The sequence below is a fragment of the Elephas maximus genome, chromosome 9 (genome assembly GCF_024166365.1).
Source record: "Elephas maximus indicus isolate mEleMax1 chromosome 9, mEleMax1 primary haplotype, whole genome shotgun sequence".
In the NCBI taxonomy this organism is placed as follows: domain Eukaryota; kingdom Metazoa; phylum Chordata; class Mammalia; order Proboscidea; family Elephantidae; genus Elephas; species Elephas maximus.
This window is the reverse complement of record NC_064827.1, coordinates 79,381,955-79,403,459: the sequence shown is the minus strand read 5'-3', so window position 1 is coordinate 79,403,459 and position 21,505 is coordinate 79,381,955. Positions and strand designations below refer to the sequence as shown.

Below are 21,505 nucleotides of genomic sequence, written 5' to 3'. Positions count from 1 at the left end.
CCTTCATCATAACTTTAGCTGCTATATGAATCCTCTTAACTGATGTCTTCCATTTCACAGATAAGGAGGCTGAGTCACTTGCTCAAGGCCACAAACTTATAAGCAACAGAGGTGGTTTTGGATTTTCAGGCTCACACTGTTCATCACCTTGCCAGACTCAGGAGGGAACTGCCCTGTTGGAGACACCAGATTGAGGGCAAGGACTGTAGCATCTTACATACCAGATTCCTAGGGTCTAAGTGAATGAATGGATGAGTGAGTGAATGGGTCAGAAGGTACAGCCCGAGTAGAACCTTGACCAGGCTGCGGATGGGCTGGGGGACTCAGGGGTTGGTGTAAGCTTAGGTGGCGTGCACACAGGCTAGGGGGAGTCAAGGCAGAGTTTATTGGCCCCTGAGCCCCCCATTCCATTCCTTCTCCTCCTCTCAGAGCCAGGCTGGGACTGAGATGGAGAGGGTGACATGGACACACCCACAAGACAGAATAGCCTTGCCTGAGGGACAGCCAGGCAGTGACCCAGGGAGATGAGGATGAGGGAGAGGAGAGAAGGGGTGCTCTGTCCAGGTCTCCCACCACAAAAGGGGCAGCTAGGGCCATGCCGGGTCCTCCTCCTACTCTCCTGGAGACATGGGCAGGGCTGAGTGACACTTGGGCCCCTTTGGCCACCTGATCAGCTGAACCACTGCTGCCCGTGCCTACTCTGCTGGCTTCCTGAGTCTGAGGGCTTCTGCCCTGGTCCCACTTATGAGTGCCTGCTCTCTGGGAAGAACCTGAGACCCCTCCACCTCTCCCTGCCCTGACCCAAGACATCATCCTGAGGGAGCCTGGTCAGTCTCAGCTGGGAGACCAGAGGCCCTCCTGGCCTCGAAGACATAATATGGACATGAGGCTTTCACAGAAAACCTCTAGCAGGGGTGCGGAAGGTGGCAGTGAGTCACTTGGCAGTTTTTGGGGGAGGGGGTCAGCACCTCGGGGTGGAGGTGCTGGGCCCTGTTTGCTTTGGTCAGGCATCACCCAGGACCCCTCTAGGGTGGGAGCTGGGGCTCTGGATCCATCATCCACTGGCCCTCAGAGGGATGCGGGGGCAAATCACAGCTTCTGTTCGCCTGCCTGGATGCGGGTGTAGGCTTCTTGGTCCAGTGGGACGTAGCTGCCCTTCCGGCTGTCCAGATAGAAAAGTGGTTCTTTCACAACGGCTGGGTCAAAGCCCTCCTTCCGCAGCTCTGCCTTCTGGAACTTGTAGGTCCCTGGGGGAGTAGGGGAGACAAGGGCAAGAAAATCAGATGGTATAGGGCAGGGGCCCAAATTTCCAAGAACCTATTCATCAGTATCAAGGCATCAGAGGGAAAAAGGGTTGGAGAGAAAGCAGAAAAAGGGGAAGTAAGGGAGGAGCGGGGCATGACCCTTTACAGTTTATAAAGACTGTTCCACTCGAGTATGGTTTGAGACTGTTACCCTGAGACAATCTTTAATCTTAAATTGAAACTATTGCCAAAGTAATCTGTAATTGAACTAAACAATAGTTCAGCTTAATAAGTAAAAGATGTCTGCCTTGAGCATGGTGCTCTTTAAAGAAACTGTGTATATGGGATCAAATTGACAACAGCTCAAAAGGTTAGGAGAGAAGCTTAGGCGGCAGCGAGTTTATCTGAATGGTGATAAAATAATCTGGAAAAAGACAGTGAGAATGGCTGCACAACTTGAAGAATATAATCAATGTGACTGGGCTGGACATGCAGAATTTGATGAATTGGCGTATGTTCTGCTATGTATATTTTCACCAGAAAAAAAAAAGGGCGTTCCATCCATTACATTATGTAGTGCTTCTAAGAGTAGCCCTGGAAAGGGGGGCTGCAGCACCTCCCCCCACTTTGCAGATGGGGAAACTGAGACCTGAAGAATGGAAACCGCTTGCCCTGAGCAGGGAGCAGAACTCAGGTCTTGTGACTGTGATGGCTCCCTCTATGTGAGCACTTCTGTTACACAGGCGTGATGTCATCTAATCTCTACATCAAGCCCTCGAGAGGCTGGCGCTCAGCTGTATTTTAGGGATTCTAAAATACACATGTTTTTATGTTTAACATTTTTTAAACATCTCTTAAATGGTTTAATTAGCAACACTTTTTCTTTCTCAATAGTATTAAATTATGTATCTTTTAGTCAGTGGTATTAGCCCTCCTGTACAGACAAGACTGATGGTCAGAGAAGCACATCTCTGGGCCAAAGCCACACAGCTACTAAGTGGGGGAGCTGGGATTTGAATTCTGGTGTGAGAGATTGCCAAAAAAAAAAAAAAAATCCCATCCCTGCACACACACTTCTCTGCAATGTGACTTTGTTGTTTCTTCTGGCAAGAGCTGGAGTCTTTCTCAGCCCCCATCTGAATCTGAACTGGCCTTATGATTTACTTTGATCAACAGAATGTGGCAGAAATAATATTGTGGGAGTTCTGAGTAAATCTAGGCCTCAAAGGGCTTTGAAGCCTCTACCCTGCCCTCTTGGGGGTGCCTGGAGAAGAGTCTAGCCTTCTGAAGATGAGAAGTCACACGAAGCAGAGATGAGTCATTGCAGCTGAGGTTCCCTAGACCTGTGCTGGCCAGTGTGGTAGCCATTGGCCATATGGTAGACATAACATAGACATGAAGCTTTCACAGAAAAACTCTGGAGGGGGTGGGAGAAGCAGCAGTGAGTCACTTGGCAGTTTTAAATTCAAATTAATTTAAATTTAAATTAGCTAGAATTAAACAAAACTTAAAATTCAGTTCCTCTGTCACACTGGCTACACTTCAAGTGCTCGATAGCCACCCAGGGGTAGCAGTAGCTACCATGTTAGACAGTACAGGTACAGAACATTTCTATCACCATGAAAAGTTCCATCGGACAGCATGGTCAAATCAATTGGCTGAGGCCAGACAAGTAGGTGAGGCCATCTTAGACCACCCAGCCCCAGCTGAGTCACCACATGGCTGCAGTTTTCTGACTGACCCCAGGAGAGACCAAAAGAAGAACTGCTTAGTTGAACTTAGCCCAAAAAATTGTTGACCCGCAGGATCATGAGCAAATAAAGTGGTTGTTCTGAGCTATAAGTAAGTTTTGGGGAGGTTTGTTCTACAGCCAGGCCTATCTTAAACCCTAGGCCTCATAGATTCCCTGGACAGAGAAGTCAGTTGCTGTCCAATCCTCAGGGAGCTTGCATTGTTGGTCAGGAGTTCAGTACCAGTGTCCCCATCCAGTGCTACAATGAAGCCCAAGACCCTCCCCTCTATTTCAGTTGTTCCCAGAGGCATGGGGCCAGATCAGTCATGGCAGCAGGCCTTCCATCAAGGGGCAGGAGTTGGCATAATGACCACATGGGAGGCAACCAGGTGGGTGTGGCCCAAGGGTGAGCAGCCAGGGAGAGACTGAGCATTGGCGGTGGTGGGGGGCCAAGGAAGGGATGGCACAGGGCTGAGGAAGGCAGGGGCAGGTCTTTGCTTCAGTGCTTCCTGCCAACCAAAGAACTCCTGAGCGGTCAGTAGACCAACAGGCAGAAAGATGGAACTGCTCTGCTGGGTGACAGTAGGCACACTGCTCATCTCTCACCTGGGCAATTGTGGCAGCCCCCTCACTCATCTCCCCGCCTACAGTCCTATCCCACTCTCCACACAGCAACCAGAAAGCTTTGCAGAACACAAATCTCAGCAGGTTACTACCCTATTCAAACACTTCTGTAGTTCCCTACTGCCCCTGGGGTAGTCTGAACACTCATTCCTGCCCACAAGGCCCTGAGTTCTGGCCCCTGCTGGCCTTTCTAGCCCACCTCACTCCACTACCTGCCTCTCTCTCTGCTCCAGCCTTTCATTCCTCCAGCACCCAAGCTCCTTCCTGCCTTGGGGACTTCACACTTGCTGTTTCCACAGCTGGGAATGCTTCTCACTTCCATAAAATCCTCCTTTTCACTCAAGTCTCAGCTTAAATGTCACCCCCTCATGGGAGCCTCTCAGTCATCCCAGCAGCAGGCCAAACCCCTGTCATTCACTTTTCTGACAGCCCAATCTTCTGTATTCCTTTCATCATCTTTGGAACTCCTTGCCCTATGGCTGCCTCCCTCGCTGCCCTAGATGCTCCAAGTAAGCAAAGGTCCTGCTTGAATTTGTTACCTGTATCCCCAAGGCCTAGCACAGTGCCTGGCACATAGTAGGCACTCAATAAATATTTGTCCCTGCTTTCTCTGGAAGCTCAGGTTGCTCACCCGTACACTGAGAGGTCAGTTTATCAACTCTCCGACAAGGCTATGGGTGAAAAGTCAAATGACAGCCACCCAGACCTCTCCAGAAGGAAACAGGAAGGGGCCTAGGTCTGGAACCTGAGAGCTGAGTGGGGCTAGGGACAGACCTGTCTTGTGTAGCTCATGCAGGAAGCGCAGGAAGATGGGGCGGGCATACAGGGGCAGCTCCTTTTCCAGAACCTTTGCAAAGTGCTCCAGGTCACAGCTGCTAGCAGGGCTGGCCACAGCAGCCATTCCAGCTCGGCCCTCAGTTCCTGGAGGCAGTAAGGTGGACAGTGAGTGGCTGGTGGTGCCCTGGTGATGCCTCTCCACATGTGCCCCCCACCTCCCCACACGCACCTGGCACCTCAACGCCATACACTGCCACGTCGGCCATGTCCAGAAGGCGGCTGAGAGTGCCTTCCACCTCAGTGGTGGACACGTTCTCTCCCTTCCAGCGAAATGTGTCCCCCGTGCGGTCTCGGAAGTACAGGTAGCCCAGCTCATCCATCACCAACACATCGCCTAAGGAGCAGTTGTGTGAGGCAGGGCTTGGGCCTGCCCTGGCTCTGGACCCAGGGGCCTAAACCAGGCTGTCCTCACTGATCTAAACAATTTGTTTTACCATAAGGGCTGGACCTGGGGGAGTCCTTGGGAGATGTTCTCTGAAGATAGGGAAGGTCCTCTCATTCCTCCTTCCCCCAGGAAGGGGCTGCTAAGGAAAGAAGGGGGCTGTGAAGTGCTGGTGAGAGGGGCCCACCCACCAGAGAGGTAGGCCTGGTCCCCCTTCTTGAAGACATCGTTGGCAATCTTCTTGTTGTTGGCGCCCTGGTTGAGGTAGCCATCGAAGCGGCGCAGGGGGTCTTTCTGGATGATGCGGCCCACCAGCTGGCCTGGCTCACCTGTGGACCAGGAAGGCAGAGTCAGATTTGGAAGCATCCCAGGTGCCCTCTTCCATCTGCTCCCTCCACCCCAGTCACTCTGTGCCCTGATCTGACTTCTATTTACACTGCTCCCCATGGAAATGGCCTATTTCTCCCCTAGCCGAGGAGCTCCCTGAGGGCAGGGTACTTGCTTTGGCATGTCTGACACACACAGACCCTCAGCAATGTTTGTTCACTGAGTGGATGGAAAGATGAGCAAGGAAACAAACGTGTGGTCAACTCTACATGGACGGCCTAACCAAAAGCCAGCACTTACTGAGCCCTCCTCTGTGCCTGGCTCTGCCCTAAGAGCTTTATGTTATACTCTTTATCATGCTGAATTCTCAGGTCAACCTGATGAAGTGGGTGCTGCATCATCTCCCTTTGCAGATGAGGAAGCCCAGGCACAGAGAGGCTGAATAACATGCCCACATCCCAGAGCTAAGTGTCTGAGCCAGGATCATTCTAGGTGGCCCAAGTCCTCTCAAGCCAACATGAAAATAAATGAATGGACTGGTAGATGAATGGGGTGGTGAATGAATGACTGGATGGATGAAAAATGAATGACTTGTAGCACTAAGAGAAGAGGTGACTGGTGGCCACTGGCCAGAGCAGGGCTCCCTACCCACCCACATCTGTTCCACCTCCCTCCTAGGCCAACTTCTTCCCCTCAGGCCCCCAACTCCAGCCCGAGGCAGACCTGGCTGGCAGGGAATGCAGATGCCATCGGGCCCCCGGATCAGCTCCATGGTGTCCTCATTGACACGTACCAGCCGGATGGGGTACACGAAGGACAGAATACGGCTGTTGAAGCCACAGGCACCCACCTGCAAAGGCCAAGACTTGGGCCTGGGTCGGGGTTGGGGAGCGCTCTGGCACCCACACTCCCACGCTGGAACTCTGCCCTTGCCTCTGCTCGCCCAGTGCCTTTCATGGAGCATCCCCACAGCAGCCCCACCCATGCCCCAACCTGGGCCGCACCTGGCTGTCAAAGTTGCCCAGGCTGCAGTTGCACTCAGTGGCCCCGTAAAACTCGGCCACCTGGGGGATGTTGAAGCGGCTGGAAAAGTCGGTCCAGATGGACTGCCGGAGGCCATTGCCTATCGCCATGCGTACCTGGTGCTGGTTTTCCACCTCCCGGGGTGGCTGGTTGAGGAGGTAGCGGCACAGCTCGCCGATGTACTGCACAATCTGGGGGTGGTCTTGGCGTGATTCCAGGCCCCTAAGGTTGCTCTCACTTAGCCACCTCCCAATCCCCAAACCACCTACCCCGACTAGTCCTTCTCCCCCAGGGGCTAGCTTTCCCTCTTGGGGCCTCAGTCTCCTCATCTGAACAAGGCAAATGCCCTGAGTGCCCTGAATAACCCCATCTGAATGAGTGGCCACCTCAGCTGTAAGACAGGCATCCCCCAGTGGGGTTAGTGGGAGGGTAGCAAGGGGACAAGGACAGCTCATCCCCTTTCCTTCTCACTCACTGTACAGTTGTACTTGATACAATCATCCCAGAACCGGGAGGCTGAGAACTTCTTCCGAATCACCACTGTCAGGCCATGGAGCAAGCACTGTCCCATTCCCACAATGTTTCCTGAAGACAGAGAGGTGGACCCCAGAGGTCAGGGAGATGGGAGCCCCTTCCCTCCAGAGCCTTCTCTTGCCCAGACCAGACTCCTAACAGACCCTTTCCTCTGGTCTCTCCCCTTTTTATCCTGTTTCTCCTATGCAAACTGATCATACCTCTCCCCTGCTCAGACACTTTACATGGCTCCCCAGTGCCATCAGATCAAGGGTACACTCCTCAGATTGTCTTCCAGGGTCTCTGGATGGTCCCAAGCTCCTGCTCCCATGCCCATAACACGGCCATTCAGTCAGGAAGACTGACCTCACATCTGCCTGGCTTGGGTGAGCATCCTCCAGGGCCCCCATCACTGGGCTCTTCCTGTGTGCTGAGCTCCTGATGCTTGCCCTCTTCCATACTACCCATGCCATTTCTTGTATAAGAGGTAGGTTCCCACTATTCATCCTGCCCCAAACTCACACACCTGATTCCAAGGATCTTGAGGGCAGGAACTATATTTATCCAATCTCTATCTCCTCCCAAGCCCCTGAAACAAGTAGCAATGCTGTGCACATCTGTGGAACAAACTTGCGGTGCGGTTAATTACTTTTCTAGCCATGGTCTTGTGATGCCTACACAGGTGACTGGGTGGGGCTGTGCAAATAAGATAATTGTGGCCTACCAAGGGGATTAGTCAGTTTTGCCTTAAAAGAGAACCAAATCCAGAACAGAGAGGAGGAGCTCACCACCACCAAGGGAGGAGAAATCAGCAGGAGAGACCTAGCAGCAGAGACCCAGCAGCCAGAGATGGCACAGTGGGTTTCCCGGCCCATGGAGAGAAAATTGAGCACCTCTGGGCAGGGACTGAGGGCCAGCGAGAGGTATGCCTGTGAGCACAGCCGGGGAGAGGCTATCCTGATGGAAGAACTGTATTCTGAATGTTCTCGAGCCTAAATTGTAACTGTTACTTCCCTAATAGACCCCATAATTGTGAGTATGGCCTGTGAGTTCTGTGTGGCCATTGCAATGAATTATTGAACTCAGCAGAGAGTGCTGTGAGAGGGACAATTGGTGTCAGAATCGGTAGAAATGGCAGAGAGAGGAGGCGTGTCTGACCTTCACCTCATAGGAATCAGCCTTGGGCTATTGATCCTGGTTCTCCTTCCCCCTTGTGGGTTTGGAGACTGTCAGACACCTCCCTCACACCATTTTTATAGTTGGCGTCAGAAGCGGCATTCTTTGCAATGGCTCCAGACTCATGAAAGCATGGAACTTTGTCAGAGAAAGAACGAAGGGGCTTGGGAAGTGGAACTTTTGATTCTCACATGGCTGCTTTGGTTGTTTACCTGTAGTGGTCTGGGGCAAGAGCCAGGCCAGATAAGGAGGATGACTGATAGGGGACCAGGGTCTCCTGGTTCCACCCAGCCAGAGGCCCAAGGACACATGCTTATGAATGGGAAAATGGCTAAGTTGTAGAGAAGACTAAACTGCAATTTTTTAAAAGGGTTATGTGTTTAGGATTATGCCTTTATCTGAATGTACGGATGTTCAATGCTTCCCCTACCTAGTGTTATAAAACAAATTTGAACTGCGGACCCTTTGGTTAGCAGCTGTAGCACTTAAACACTACACCACCAAGGTTTCCAAATGTATGGTAGAAATGAATACTGGGTTTTATAGACTACATAGAACATGTAACTCTGCCTCCAGCCAATACCTGATTGGATGTTAACAGGGAACTAGGATTTGCCCAAAGAAACACAGGCTGTCTGAATGCCGTAGCCCTATGTACAGTGTAGGGGTTTAGGTCGAAAACTTGAGCTTACCCAGATTAAACATTTGAAAAGACTTGCAGAACCACCCAGAACTGCTGAGAGAATGGAAGATTTGCATTTGAAGGAAGAACTTACAGGAAAAAAGTGGCTGTTTTGCTTTTTGAATTTTGAGCAGGTGGGTTCACTGTTGGATGCATCCAGGCAGGAAAAGTCAGTGCCCATTGGAAGGAACCCCCTTCGAGGACTGGAAGTTGAAGCCGGTGAGTAGGCAGCTTGGTCTGCTCGCTTATGGTGACCACCTGGGTCCACTCAATGTGTAGAAGTGGGGGAAGTACAACAATGAAGAGACTGAATCTGGAATGTTCCCTTGGCAGCCACTGACCCAGCCCATGGGGGCTAGGGATGAGAGTGGGAGGGAGAGCTGGCCGGTCAGAGGTAAAAGGAGTTGCATGTGGATGCCTAAGTTTAGGGGTGGGACCCAGTGACTTAGCCCAAGGCAGGGGCTAGGGATGAGAGTAAATGAGGGGCTGTCTGAAGTGCTGGGAGGTGTGTGTGAACTCTTGGGCCTGAGGCTGCTACCCATTGTGACCTAGCTTGGATGGCTAGGGATGAGCTGACCAGAACCCAGCCAAGTGAGGAGAAAGATGTTTGACACACTGAGCTGGAGTAAACTGCTACACCAACTTGCTCTGGACTGGACCTTGCTTGTGGATGCAGATGCTCAAAGTCCCAAGAGGAACAGATTCTTCAAGACCAAAGAACATGCTTGTCTCCTTAGAGTATCGGTTCGATAAGGACGGGCAATTTAAGCACTGGTTATCTACAAGGTGGGTGGGGAGACTAAGGCATGAAGTGGCTGGCTTACACACTCTTTCGTGAGTATGCTTACGTTAAATGAGGGGGACAAGGAAGGATCCCCGCTGAATAGATTCCTCTTCCTGATGAGTCTGGGGAAGAGAGGGTAGGAGAAAATGCTGATAGGATTATATGATTCAGCTGTGAGTACTGATTGTTAGAAGGGTTAACTGTGATTGTAAAAACTAACTGTAGAAGCTGTAACTGAAAGAGTGGACTAAGGGGAGGCACTGCTGAACTGGAGTACAGTGGCTGATCCGAAAGTCCCTTAAAGGTTTTGTTTACGCTGATACCTCGTGAGGCTCATAGAAAGGGAATAATCCTCTAGGTTAAATCTTATCAGAGGCCAGAAAGAGTGAATCAGACAAGATGAACTGCTGGAGAGCCTGATCAAATCAGAAAGACCCTGCAGCAGACCTGACTGGCTGGCAGTTGAGTAACCTCACCCTGAGGATTCTTTGCCCTATTGAAGGACTTCTTGTTAACAACTGGGGATGGTAAAATGATTGGAACGGGGAAGTTATCCTCCAAATATGGAAGAACCATGGCTAGAAAAGCTAGGGAATGGCCTGCAGTGCCTTTCCACTCATGGTCTTGTGACTCCCACCTGGGTGATTGGGTGGGGCTGTGCAAATAAGATAATTGTGGCCCAGCAAGGAGACTGGTAGGTTTTGCCCTAAAAGAGCCAAATCCAGAACAGAGAGGAGGAGCCCACCACCACCAAGGAAGGTGAGACCAGCAGGAAAGACCCGGCAGGAGGAGATGACACAGTGGGCTTCCCGGCCCATGGAGAGAGAAAGCTGAGTGTCTCTGGGCAGAGACTGAGGGCCAGGGAGAGGCTATCCTGATGGAAGGACTGTATTCTGAGTATTCTTGAGCCTGAACTATAATTGTTACTTCCCCAACAAACCCCATAACTGTTAGCATGGCCTGTGAGTTCTGCGTGACCATTGTAACGAATTATCGAACCCAGCAGAGAGTGCTGTGGGAGGGACAATTGGTGTCAGAATTGGTAGAGATGGCAGAGAGAGGAGGTGTATCTAACCTCCACCTCATAGGAATTAGCCTTGGGCTGTATCTTGGTTCTCCTTCCCCCTTGTGGCTTTGGAGGAGGTCAGACACCTCCCCTCACACCATTTTTACAGAACTAAACTATGAGACCCACCCAGGCTCCCTGTGGGACATTGCCACACACACCATGAGGCTGCCCTCATTTAATAGATGAGGAGATGAGGTGGAGTCAATGGCAATGTCTGGATCTGAACCCAGATATGACTCTAAGCTCAGGTGTTTCCACTAAAACATGCTGACAGTATGGGGTGGGGCTCCTGAGGACTTGGGGGGTGCTGGAGGCTGAGGGGGACTGGGCCAGGATTACCTGCTGAATGGTAGAGGGGGAGGCAGTCGTAGACAATGTCATCTGGCCGCATGCGAAATCCGTAGTACACCAAGGCAGCCATGCGGTAATACCTGGGAGGAGAGAGGGCGGAAGGGCTCAGCGGGCCTCTGCAAAGGCAGGAGGAGGGGTTCAAAGGCCTGCCTCCCCACCCCAGGCCCCTGCCCCTTACCTGCTATGCACTATGATGGCGGCTTTGGGCAGCCCAGTGGTGCCTGATGTGTAGATATAGAAGAGTTTATCTGACAGAAAAGAGAGACACGAGCAGCTATGAGAGGGAGCAGCATAGCCTCCCCACTGGACCTGGCACAGGGCTGGGCACAGAGTCAGATCAACAGATGGACGCGTGCTTGTGTCCTTCAATACTTGCTCCCATCACACCTCTTCCAGGAAGCTACTCTGATGACCCCAGACACTGCTCTCTGCTCTTAACACCTGCCTCTATCCACTTAGCAAGTGTTTTCTGGGCCCTCCATCTGCGCCAGGCCCAGGAGAGACATCAGTGACTAAGATGGGCACAGTCCCTGCCCTCAAGGAAGTCACAGCTGAGTGGAACAGTCAGATGAGTACACAGGCAATGCCAATCCTGAGCACAAAGTGCTGGGATGAAGGTGAGAAGCACAGGACCTATCAAAACACAGTGGAGGCACTTGACCCAGGCTTGAGGGAGGGGACGAGGCAGCAGGGTGAGCTTCTGGAAAGAGGTGATGCCTGTGCCAAGTCTTAGAGCTACAAGTAGTGGGGAGTTCAGATAGAGGAAGAGACTGGGCGCTGTACCACTGACCATTTATTTATCCCACCCTTCCACCCTGAATAGGACTGCCACAAATCAGTTTGTACTAGTGTCCACCAAAACTCATGCCCACCTGGAACCTGCAAACGTGACCTTATTTGGAAATAGGTCTTTACAGATACAAATCAAGTTAAGAGGAGGTCACAGTATTAGGGTGGGCTCTACTCCAATGACTGCTGTCTTTATCCATTGCCATCTAGTTGATTGCGACTCATAGGACTGAGTAATCTGCCCCATAGGGTTTCCAAAGTGACAATTTTTACAGAAGCAGGCTGCCACGTCTTTCTCCCGCAGAGTGGCTGGTGGGTTCGAACTTTGGACTTTTCAGTTAGCAGCCAAGTACTTAACCATGGGGTCACCAGGACTCCTGGAGTCCTTAGAAGAAATCAGAAACTTGGACACAGACACAGAGAAGGAACAAAGCCGTGTAAAGGAAGCAGAGATTAGGGTCATGCTGCCACAGCTGAGGAACGCCAAGGACTGCGAGCAACCACCAGAAGCTAGAAGAAGGAAGGATCCTCCCCCCGAGCCTTCAGAGGGGACATGGCCCTGCTGACACCTTGATTTCAGACTTCTAGCCTCCAAAACTAAGGGAGAGTAAGTGTCTGTTGTTTTAAGCCATGCAGTTACAGCTGCCCCAGGAAACTAATAGAAGCTTCTGCACAAGGCTCAGCCCAACAGAAAGGAGGTTCCTGGAGGTCAGGAGCTCTGAGGGATGACTCCACTTTATGTATCAACTATCCCATGCTCTTTGAATGCCTGTGTATGCCAGCCCTAGGCTGGGCCCCATGGGGGCACCCAGGTGAATCAGCCAGAGCCCCTGCCCTCCAGTAGCTTACAAAATCACCAAAGATACTACTTAGCCATAACGAGAAATGAAGTCCTAATGCATGCCACAACACGGCTGAACCCTGAAAACATCACACTGCACAAAATGTCATTTGCCAAAGGACAAGTACTGTGTGATCTCATTTACATGAAGTATCAAATATACATAAGCCCCTTGCTGTCAAGTTCATTCCGACTCAAGCAACCCTACAGGACAGGGTAGAATTGCCCCATAGGGTTTCCAACGCTGTAAATTTTTTTTTTTTTTTTAAATTGTACTTTAGATGAAGGTTTACAGAACAAACTAGTTTCTCATCAGTTAGTACACACATTATTCTGACACTGGTTAACAACCCCATGACATGGCAACACTCTCCCTTCTCAACCCTGGGTTCCCTATTACCAGCTTTCCTATTCCCTCCTGCCTTCCAGTCCCTGCCCCAGGGCTGGTGCGCCCCTTTAGTCTTGTTTTGTTCCATGGGCCTGTTCAATCTTTGGTTGAGGGTGAACCTCAGGAGTGACCTCATTACTGAGCTGAAAGGGTGTCTGGGGGCCATACTCTCAGGGTTTCTCCAGTCTCTATCGGGCAAGCAAGTCTGGTCTTTCTTTTGGAGTAGAATTGTGTTCTACATTTTTCTCTAGCTCTGTCCAGGGCCCTCTATTATGATCCCTGTCAGAGCAGTCAGTGGTGGTAGCCAGACACCATCTAGTCATAATAGACTCAGTCTGGTGGAGGCCATGGTAGATGTGGTCCATTAGTCCTCTGGACTAATCTTTCCCTTATATCTTTAGTTTTCTTCACTCTTCCTTGCTCCCAAAGGGGCAAGACCAGTGGAGTATCCTAGATGGCTGCTCACAGGCTTTTAAGACCCCAGACACTTCTCACCAAAGTAAAATGTAGAACATTTTCTTTATAAACTGTTATGCCAATTGAGCTAGATTTCCCCAAGACTGCGGTCCCCACAGCCCTCGGCCCAGCAATGTGGCCCCTCAGAGTTTGGATGTGTCTGTGGAGCTACCATGAACTTGCCAAGGCTGTAAGTCTTTACGGAAGCAGACTGTCACATCTTTCTCTTGTGAAGCGGCTGATAGGTTCAAACTGCCAATCTTTTGGTTAGCAGATGAGTGCTTAACCACTGTGCCACCAGGGCTCCTTGCAAATATATAGAAACCAAAATTGTTAGTGGTCACTAAGGATGGAAGGAGCCCTGGTGCCACAACCATTAAGCACTCAGCTGCTAACCAAAAGGTTGGCAGTTCAAACCTACTCGGACGTTCCCCGAGAGAAAGATCTGGTGATCTGCTCCCGTAAAGGTTAAAAAAAACCAAACTTATGCCACCGAGTCATAGCGACCCTACAGGACAGAGGAAAACTGCCTCATAGGGTTTCCAAGGCTGACATTCTTACTGTAGTAGACTGTCACAGCTTTCCCCTGTGGAGGGGCTGGGGGGTTCAAATCGCTGACCTTCCAGTGAGCGCTTTAACCACTGCGCCACCAGGGCTCCTCTGTAAAGATTACAGCCTAGGAAACCCTATGAGACAGTATTACTCTGTTGCGTGGGGTCACTGTGAGTCAAAATCAGCTCAATGGCACCTGACAACAACAACTAAGAGAAGAGTAGGAGGGAAGGAGGAGGAGGAGCTTTTGCTGAGGGGCAGTGAGTTGATGTTAATGGTGCTGGAAATGGTTGGGAAAGGGATAAACAGAATGGTTGCACAACTTAAAAAATGCATTCAACCCCACTGAATTGTACAAGTAGAAATTGTTGAGATGGTGTACGTTGTTGTTATATGTATTTTCACAATTAAAAAAAAAAAGCACCAAGGAGACAAGACACGCATGCATAGGATGGAGGTTAAATAATAATGACAACAGTGGCCTATTACTGAGCACTTCCTGCTACACCCTAGCTTCAGGACTTCACCCACTGGGTTGTTTTCAATCCTCAAAGCCACCCTATAAAGTAGGTTCTGTTACTATCCTCAGTTTATGGCTGTGAGACATGAGGCTCAGAAGGGCAGATCAGGTGCCTGGGGTAACACAAAGGAAGCAGTAGAGGCTGGGATCTGATCTCAGCTCTGGTTGGAAAGCCCAAGCTGTGAGGTTACACAAGGAAGGTGTGTGAGAGGTGCCCAAGGACCAGGAGGCTGGAGTGTGGAGGAAGACAGGAGGAGGGGGAGGAAAAAGGAAGCCCCATGCACAGAGCAGATCACAGCTGGAGAGCCAACAGTGTCTTGTGCTGAATAGGAACTTGAAGAATTGCCCTTTGCCCCCAACCCCAGGCAAAATTCAAACAAACACAGGTTCCCAGTATCCACAGATCCTGTGTGCATCAGACATCAATGAAGGCTTTTTCAACAAACAAAAAAATTGGATTTTGTGAGCTCCTGTGAACTTGGCACCATGCTGGGCACCTGCACACACATCAGCTCATCTAACCCTCGCGGTAACCCTGGAGTATCTCAGGATTACTGTCCCCATTTTCCAGATGGGAAAAAAGGCTCTGGAAGGGGAAATAACTTGCTCCAGGTCATATGTCATGTTTGCAGAACCTAGGCCTTCTGGCCTCAGGGTCAGTGCTCTGCCCTTGGCTTATCTTAGAATCCCTGGCTGAGGATGGGGGGCCTACCTGTGAAGCCTTTGTCAGGGGCACTGGGCAGGTGCTTAGGGGCATCTTCCAGCAAGGGGTCCAGGTGCTTTGTACCAGCAGGCACCTCGCTGGGCTTCCAGGGGCCGGAGCAGAAGAGGCTCACTGAGGGGTCCAGGCTGGCGTGGATCTCACAGATAGCTGTAGGAAGAGAGGGCAGGTCAGCAGGCAGGCCAGGAAGCCCTATGTTCCTAGGACCTGTGTTCATGTCAGGGTAGGGATGTTGTCAGGGGAGAATGACTGAGTTGGGGCATAGGAGGCCACTTCCAGAGATGGATAAAGCACCTAGGACCCCATAACAAAGGAAGATGCTGACTGAAGCAACATCTCCCAGTTGCTGGAAACCCTGGGGGTAATGGTTAAGAGCTATGACTGCTAACCAAAAGGTCAGCAGTTTGAATCTACCAGGTGCTCCTTGGAAACTCTATGAGGCAGTTCTACTCTGTCCTATACAGTCACTATGAGTTGGAATCGACTCAAAGGCAACAGGTTTGATTTTTTTTGATTCTCCCATTAGCTGCTGGCTAACTACACCAGTGGCTCTTTACATGCATTCTCCTGCTGACACAACCCTAGGAAGTAGATACCAGTAACAGCTCATTTTACAGACGAGGAAACTGAGGCTCTGAGAATGGAAGGGACTCGCTCACAGCTAGTGTGTGCTGGGCCTAGGATTCAAAGTCAGCACTACCTCACATCAAAGTTTGAGTTCTTAACCACTGCCACACTACGCCATGGGGTTTGGTTGGAAGGAGTATTGGGGGTCAAAAGCTAGGGGCCCTCCAGTCCCTTCAGAGAGCGAGAAGCTTCTCTCAGGCTCCCCTGTGCACTACAGACATTCAGATATTCATCTGCGCTGGGTATAGGCAGTCCTGGCCTGTTCGAATTCACTTCCTCTGGCTTCCACTTGAATCGTCCAAACCTCTCCTTAAGGTATCTTTCCTTCTCTCCTTTCAGCATCTTAATAACCTTCCCTCTCCATTACCCCACAACCATGGCAGTGTGGGAGAAAAAACACAGACACTGTGGCCACACCCAAGATCAAATCCAAAAATGTGGGATGGCACCTCAAATTATTTAAAAAATCCAGATTTACTGAACCGGTTGAGACCAGAGGGTTCCTGAGACTATTGCTCTGAAATACATGCTAATCCTTGAGCCAAAACTATCCCGAGGTCACCTTTTAGCTAAATAATACATTGGCTCACAAAATAAAGAATATCACCTGTGGGCACTGTGCCTTTTTAAAAAATCATCTATATAAGACTAAATGGTCAAAAGTTACTTTAAAATACAGATGAGAGAGGAGGTAAGGGAGCAGGGAAACTAGATTACTAGAAATAGAACAATCGGAACAGAAATAATGAGAATGTTCACGTATTTGTGGAGAATATAACCAGTGTCAATGAACAAATCGTGTAGAAATTGTTGAATGGGAATCTAATCTGCTGTGTAAACTTTCACTGAAAACACAGTAAAACATTTTTTTTTACAAAAGATCAAATCCAAGTGCCACTGCTATGTGACCTCAGGTGAGTTCCTCAAATCCCACTGAACCTGTCTCCTCACCTGTAAAGCCCAGCTGATAATCCCTATAGCACTAAGTCTCTGTAAAGATCAAAGCTGCAGCCCAGAGAGCACCCGGCTTAGCGTCCTGTCAGTGCTCAACGCGGCAGCAAATAAAGCACACGCTCTGTGAGGAGTGTGGGGAATGGATTCATATTCCCATTTTATAGATGAGGCAAGCGAGGCCTAATTAGTCACAAGAACATTTACCATGATATCTATATTAGAGCTTCAGGTAAAGTATCTCCTTGAAAATGGTATAGGGTAGGTGCAAAAGCTGAGGAAACTGAGGCTCAGAGAATTTAGGAGCTCCAGCTTACAAGGGGCAGAGTCCGGCTGGTCTGACTTCAAGGCTCATGCCCTTAACCACTGAGCCATGATGGCTTCCTCAGAGGGGAGCTGTGGCCTGTATAAGGTCCTGAGGGACTCCCTACCTATGCCCCATCTACTTACTCACCCTGCTGGGGCTTACCTGGGGCCATCTCGCTGCCAAAGATGAGGGCCCGTGCCCGGGAGGTGGTCAAGCAGTGGCGCAGGGCATCCCGCCGGAGGTTAGTGTTGATGAGTGCTGCCTCCACACCCAGCTTGGCCATGCCCAGCCACAGGCCCACGAACTCATTGCGGTTCTCCATGAATAGGGCAGCCACATTACCCGAGGCCAGGCCCTGGGCCTGCAGGAAGTTGGCCACGCTGCTCGAGTAGTCATCCAGCTGGCGGAAGGTCCAGCGGGCGTCTGTGCCCTCGAAAATCAGGGCTGTCTTGTCAGGGTGGCGCTGTACCGTAGAGGCAAACAAAATGGGCACCGTCCGCTTCTCCCGCAGGTACCTCCGCACCTTTGCCTTCACCTTCAGGAGCACCAGGCCGCCACTGTATGAGAGCAAGGGAGCTGTATCTGCCTGGTACAGGGTCTTGACACCCCAGCCCAGGTTTCAGCCCCCCCAGTCTGAGCCTCATCTGTCAGATCACTTATAACATTCCCCTTTCTGAGCACTGACTAGGTGCAAGACACTGAATAAGCCCTGCCACGTGCATGATCTTAACGATGTCTCATAATAATGCTAAGGGCCTAGTGAAGTTACTCTCTCCCCTGTATAGATAAAGGAACTGAGGCTCAGATGGTGCAGTGGCTGGCCCAGAGCCTCACAAGTGAGATGTGGCCAAGTTGGTATTTGAATACCAGACCTCTCTGCCTCCAGAGTTCAACTCCTACCCCCTAGGCTGTGCTCTGAGCCTACTTCTCTGTCAGAAGCCTTTCAGCCTCCTCAGAATCCAGAGTTCAAGTCCGAACTCCTCATTTGGGGCTTCTCACAGCCCCTGTAATGTACCTGCCTGCCACCTCTCATCACCATGGTAAATAAAGGATGAATTTGCCAACTGGGCTCTGTCTTGTCACCACCTTGTCTCCTGTGCCCTGCTTTATGCTGGGCACAACAGAGTAGATGCTCAGCAAATGTTTCTGGAATCATTTGGCAACATCTGTCTTTCCTGTCCACCCCACCCCACCACTGCCTTCTAGCCCCCCTGGAACTCCCTCAGCTCTCCAAACTCTGTGCCTTTGCTGATGCTGTTCCCTCTAGTTGGAATACCCTCCTCCCACCACCTTCAAGGCACAGCCCAAGTATAGTTACTTTTCCTCCAGGGGACACTCTGATTCCCTAGGCCCCTGGCCTAAAGCCATCTCTCCTTGCTCTACCACACTCCCACAGCTTTGATGACCCTTCTTGCTGTGGTCACTTGATGCTGTGTTCTGTAATCAATTCAGATTGACAAATGCTGAGCTGCCTAGCGTGGGACAGTGCTAGATCTGGTACATAGTGGTGGGCAAGACCACCAGTTTCTGCCTGCATGATGCGAACAATTTAGCGGTTTACTATCTCCTTCTTATCTCCCTGACCAGTCTGAACTTGGCCCAGGAGTGGACCTGCCTTGTTCCTCTCTGGGCCCCAGAGCCCAGCCAGGTGCCCGGCACAGAGGAGGTGGGAGCAGGTGTTTCTGGTACAGGATGCCCCTGTGGACCACGACTGGCTTTCTTTTGGTAGCAGGTTCTCCCAGACATCTGACTCAGGGCTCTGCACAGGATTGTCAGTGCCCCTGTGCCCACTCAGACTCATGCCAAACTGAGGGCAGGGCATTTCCCACAGGAAATCTCTTCATCCTCTCACGAGTCGTTGGGAACTCTAGTTAGGGCAATTCCCCAGAAGGAGACTTTGACCTTGGAGATGAAGGTTCTAGGTACTGCAAAGCTTACTCCTCTGGGGTTCAGGTGTCCTGTGCTGACAGAGGCCATGGGGACATTTGGGGGATTAGAAGCCCAACATGGCATGGGAGATCCCAGGAAGGGCTAGACCAGGTACTCACAAGATGTCGCGTCTGATGGTCTTGAAAAAAATCCGGATGAAGCGCCAGCCACCAGACCCCAGGTAAAGGAGCAGCAGGGAGAATCCCACCTGGGTCCAAGGCAGTTTCAGCACCAGCTGAGAGAACAGCAGTACCCCTAACAGAGATGCCCCAAGCAGCATCGTGGCCTGTGGGCACAAGGTGGTCAGCACACAAAAACTTCTGTGTTCCTTGAGTACCCCACTTCCTGGCCCAGGCAGCCAGACTACTGTCACCCTAAAGGGATGAGCCCTAGCCACACTGAGTGGGGTGGCTGAGGACAGGAGTCCTTTCCCAGACTTGGCTCCCATGGCTGGCTGGAAGGGGCAGGCTACAGGCATGAGACTTGAGGTGGGGAGTTTCAAGGGTGAGAGGCAGGTGGCTGGCTGGGTTCTAGTTTCCTAGTGCCATCTCTGCCTGCCACTCTCCGAGTGACCTTGGGCAAGACCCTTTTCCACTTTGGGCCTTAGCCTCCCTCTCTGTACCATGATGTAGCGAGGCTCACTCTCTGAGGCCCTTCCAGCCAGAACAGGGCAGTCCACTCTCCTGGCACTCAGGATACCTATCAAGGTAAAGGTGGCTAGAGACCTAATTAAGTGTCCCCAGCTCAATTCCCCACTCAGAGACCTAGGGAGGTTCTGTGGATGGCCAAACCACAGCATTCAAAGGGGAAGGGGATGCCGCTCAGTCCCGCCCATAGGCACAAGGAGTGCCTTGCCTCTGCTGGCCGATAGAGGGCAGCAGAACAAACAGACAGAGCCTTGAGGTGCCTGAGAGGTGACCGCCCAGGGGGAAAGGTGATTGATCGCCCAGGGAAAAGGTGATTGAGACTGAGGAACAGGGCCTTGAACACAACCCTACACACTTAACCAGTAGCTCAGCCGAATATTTGAGTCTGGGACTTAAGGGAATGGAAACTGCTGACTATGCCGCAAGGGTTGGGCTGAGATAAGGACTCTACGGCTCTATTCCTGACGCTCTGCGGACTTGCTCAAGGGAGCAGCAAGATGGGACTCAGTTTTCCCTTGGGTTCTCCTATTCCTGGGGAGGGGATGAAAGTCTGAAGTAGCCTGAGAATGTCTGGGCCAGCCAGGATGAAGACATGGTCCAGAACAGAGAGAGCCCTTACAAATCGATCCCTCTACTCCCCGCGAAAAGCCAAAAGCCGGGGGACCGAACCAGCGCCCCAAACCCCAATGTCTGGGTCTCCAGGGTCCTCGGACCTTTGGCCTCCCAGGGCCCGCCAGGGCAGAGGGCAGGAACCCACCCAGGACAGCCGGGAGATGGGTCAAAAACGGGAGGGCCTCCGGCCTGGGTCATGCGGACACCCTCCGCCCTAGATAACCCGGGTAACAAAGCGCCGGGCTGGAGACAGAGGAGCAGGGCTCGCCCCCCACCCAAGGCTGGCCTCGCCGATTGGGCCAGGCACGTTCCCCTGCCCAGGGACTCGCCGACCCGGCCTGTGCTTACCCGGCGTCAGCCCCACCGCTCGGTGCCCCGTCCAGATGCGGCCCGGCTGCTGCAGCGGCGTAGGGAGCGCGCAGGGCATCAGCCGCCCCTGTGCGCTCAGAGCCGGGTCTCGCAGAGCTTCGTCGCCTCGGAGCCCTGCATGGCCCGGCCCCCCGGACAGCCCCGCCCGTCGTCCGGCCCCGCCCGCCCGCCCGCCACGCTCCTCCCCCGGCCGCCTCCCGCAACCCAAACCGGCTACGCGGACAGGTAGCACAGCCTCCCGCGCCTTCCCCGCAGCCGGCGCGCGCAAAGCCGGTCGCGCAGCGAAGCCCCAGCGCCGCCCGAAGCCGCCTGGCTTCGGTCGTCCAGGCGTGCAGGTCAGCCTTGGGCGGTGCCGCCATGCGGCACTCTGGGAGTTGTAGTCCTGAGGGCGGAGACCCTGAGGCCGTGGGGAGGAAATAGGGTGGCTCTGCCCCAATCCCCCTGTCGTTTCCGCGGAGAAGGGCACCGCCATCCCTAGTGTCAGCTGAGAATCTGGAGTCCGCGCCTCAGTTCAGGGTAGTTTCACAAAGGCTCAATGCTCCGCCTAGAAGAACGCTAAAAGGGCGGTTTAAGGTGGAGAGGTAAGCCGTGGGCGCGCCTCGGCAGCCGGCTCTGTGGCGCAATGGATAGCGCATTGGACTTCTAGCTGAGCCTGGAGTGGCGATTCAAAGGTTGTGGGTTCGAGTCCCACCAGAGTCGAGTTTTGACGACTCCTCCTTAACTTCCACCCGACATTTTATGGCCTTCAGTACCTTTATAAGGCTTAAAAACCTTTGAAAATCTCGAAAGACCCGCAGTTCTCCCAAGTCTGAGGCTACTGTCTGCTTGGGTATTAAGGCACAGTAACCTGGGCCGCTCTGCAGCCTAAGGATCAGCTCTGCTTTCAAGACGGCAATAAATTTAGTGTCTCGGTTATTGTGTACGAATCGTGTCCCACCCTACTACATTGTAAGCAGCCCTACACACCAGGCAGCACAAAGGGCACCGTACTTAACTTCAGCCTGCGATTACTTCATGCCGTGCAGCAAATAACCTCTAAGTCTTGGGCTTCG

General features: G+C 51.9%; 1 protein-coding gene and 1 non-coding gene across 2 annotated transcripts; one reads left to right on the top strand and one right to left on the bottom strand.

The window, feature by feature from the left end:
- Positions 1–255: 255 nt before the first annotated feature.
- SLC27A4 (solute carrier family 27 member 4) lies at positions 256–20,592 on the bottom strand. The gene is made up of 13 exons (XM_049896490.1): positions 20,433–20,592; positions 18,945–19,111; positions 17,059–17,453; positions 15,003–15,161; positions 10,923–10,992; positions 10,733–10,824; positions 6,645–6,754; positions 6,151–6,360; positions 5,870–5,996; positions 5,011–5,148; positions 4,607–4,771; positions 4,375–4,521; positions 256–1,247 (listed from the first exon to the last, which is right to left on the bottom strand). The coding sequence occupies exons 2-13, from the start codon at positions 19,103–19,105 to the stop codon at positions 1,090–1,092; spliced, it is 1,932 nt and encodes a 643-aa protein (XP_049752447.1). The 5' UTR covers positions 19,106–19,111; positions 20,433–20,592; the 3' UTR covers positions 256–1,089.
- A 469-nt stretch (positions 20,593–21,061) lies between these two features.
- Positions 21,062–21,152, top strand: TRNAR-UCU (transfer RNA arginine (anticodon UCU)). Its single transcript is given in 2 exon segments — positions 21,062–21,098; positions 21,117–21,152. It is a non-coding gene; the product is annotated as a tRNA-Arg (tRNA).
- Positions 21,153–21,505: the final 353 nt, after the last annotated feature.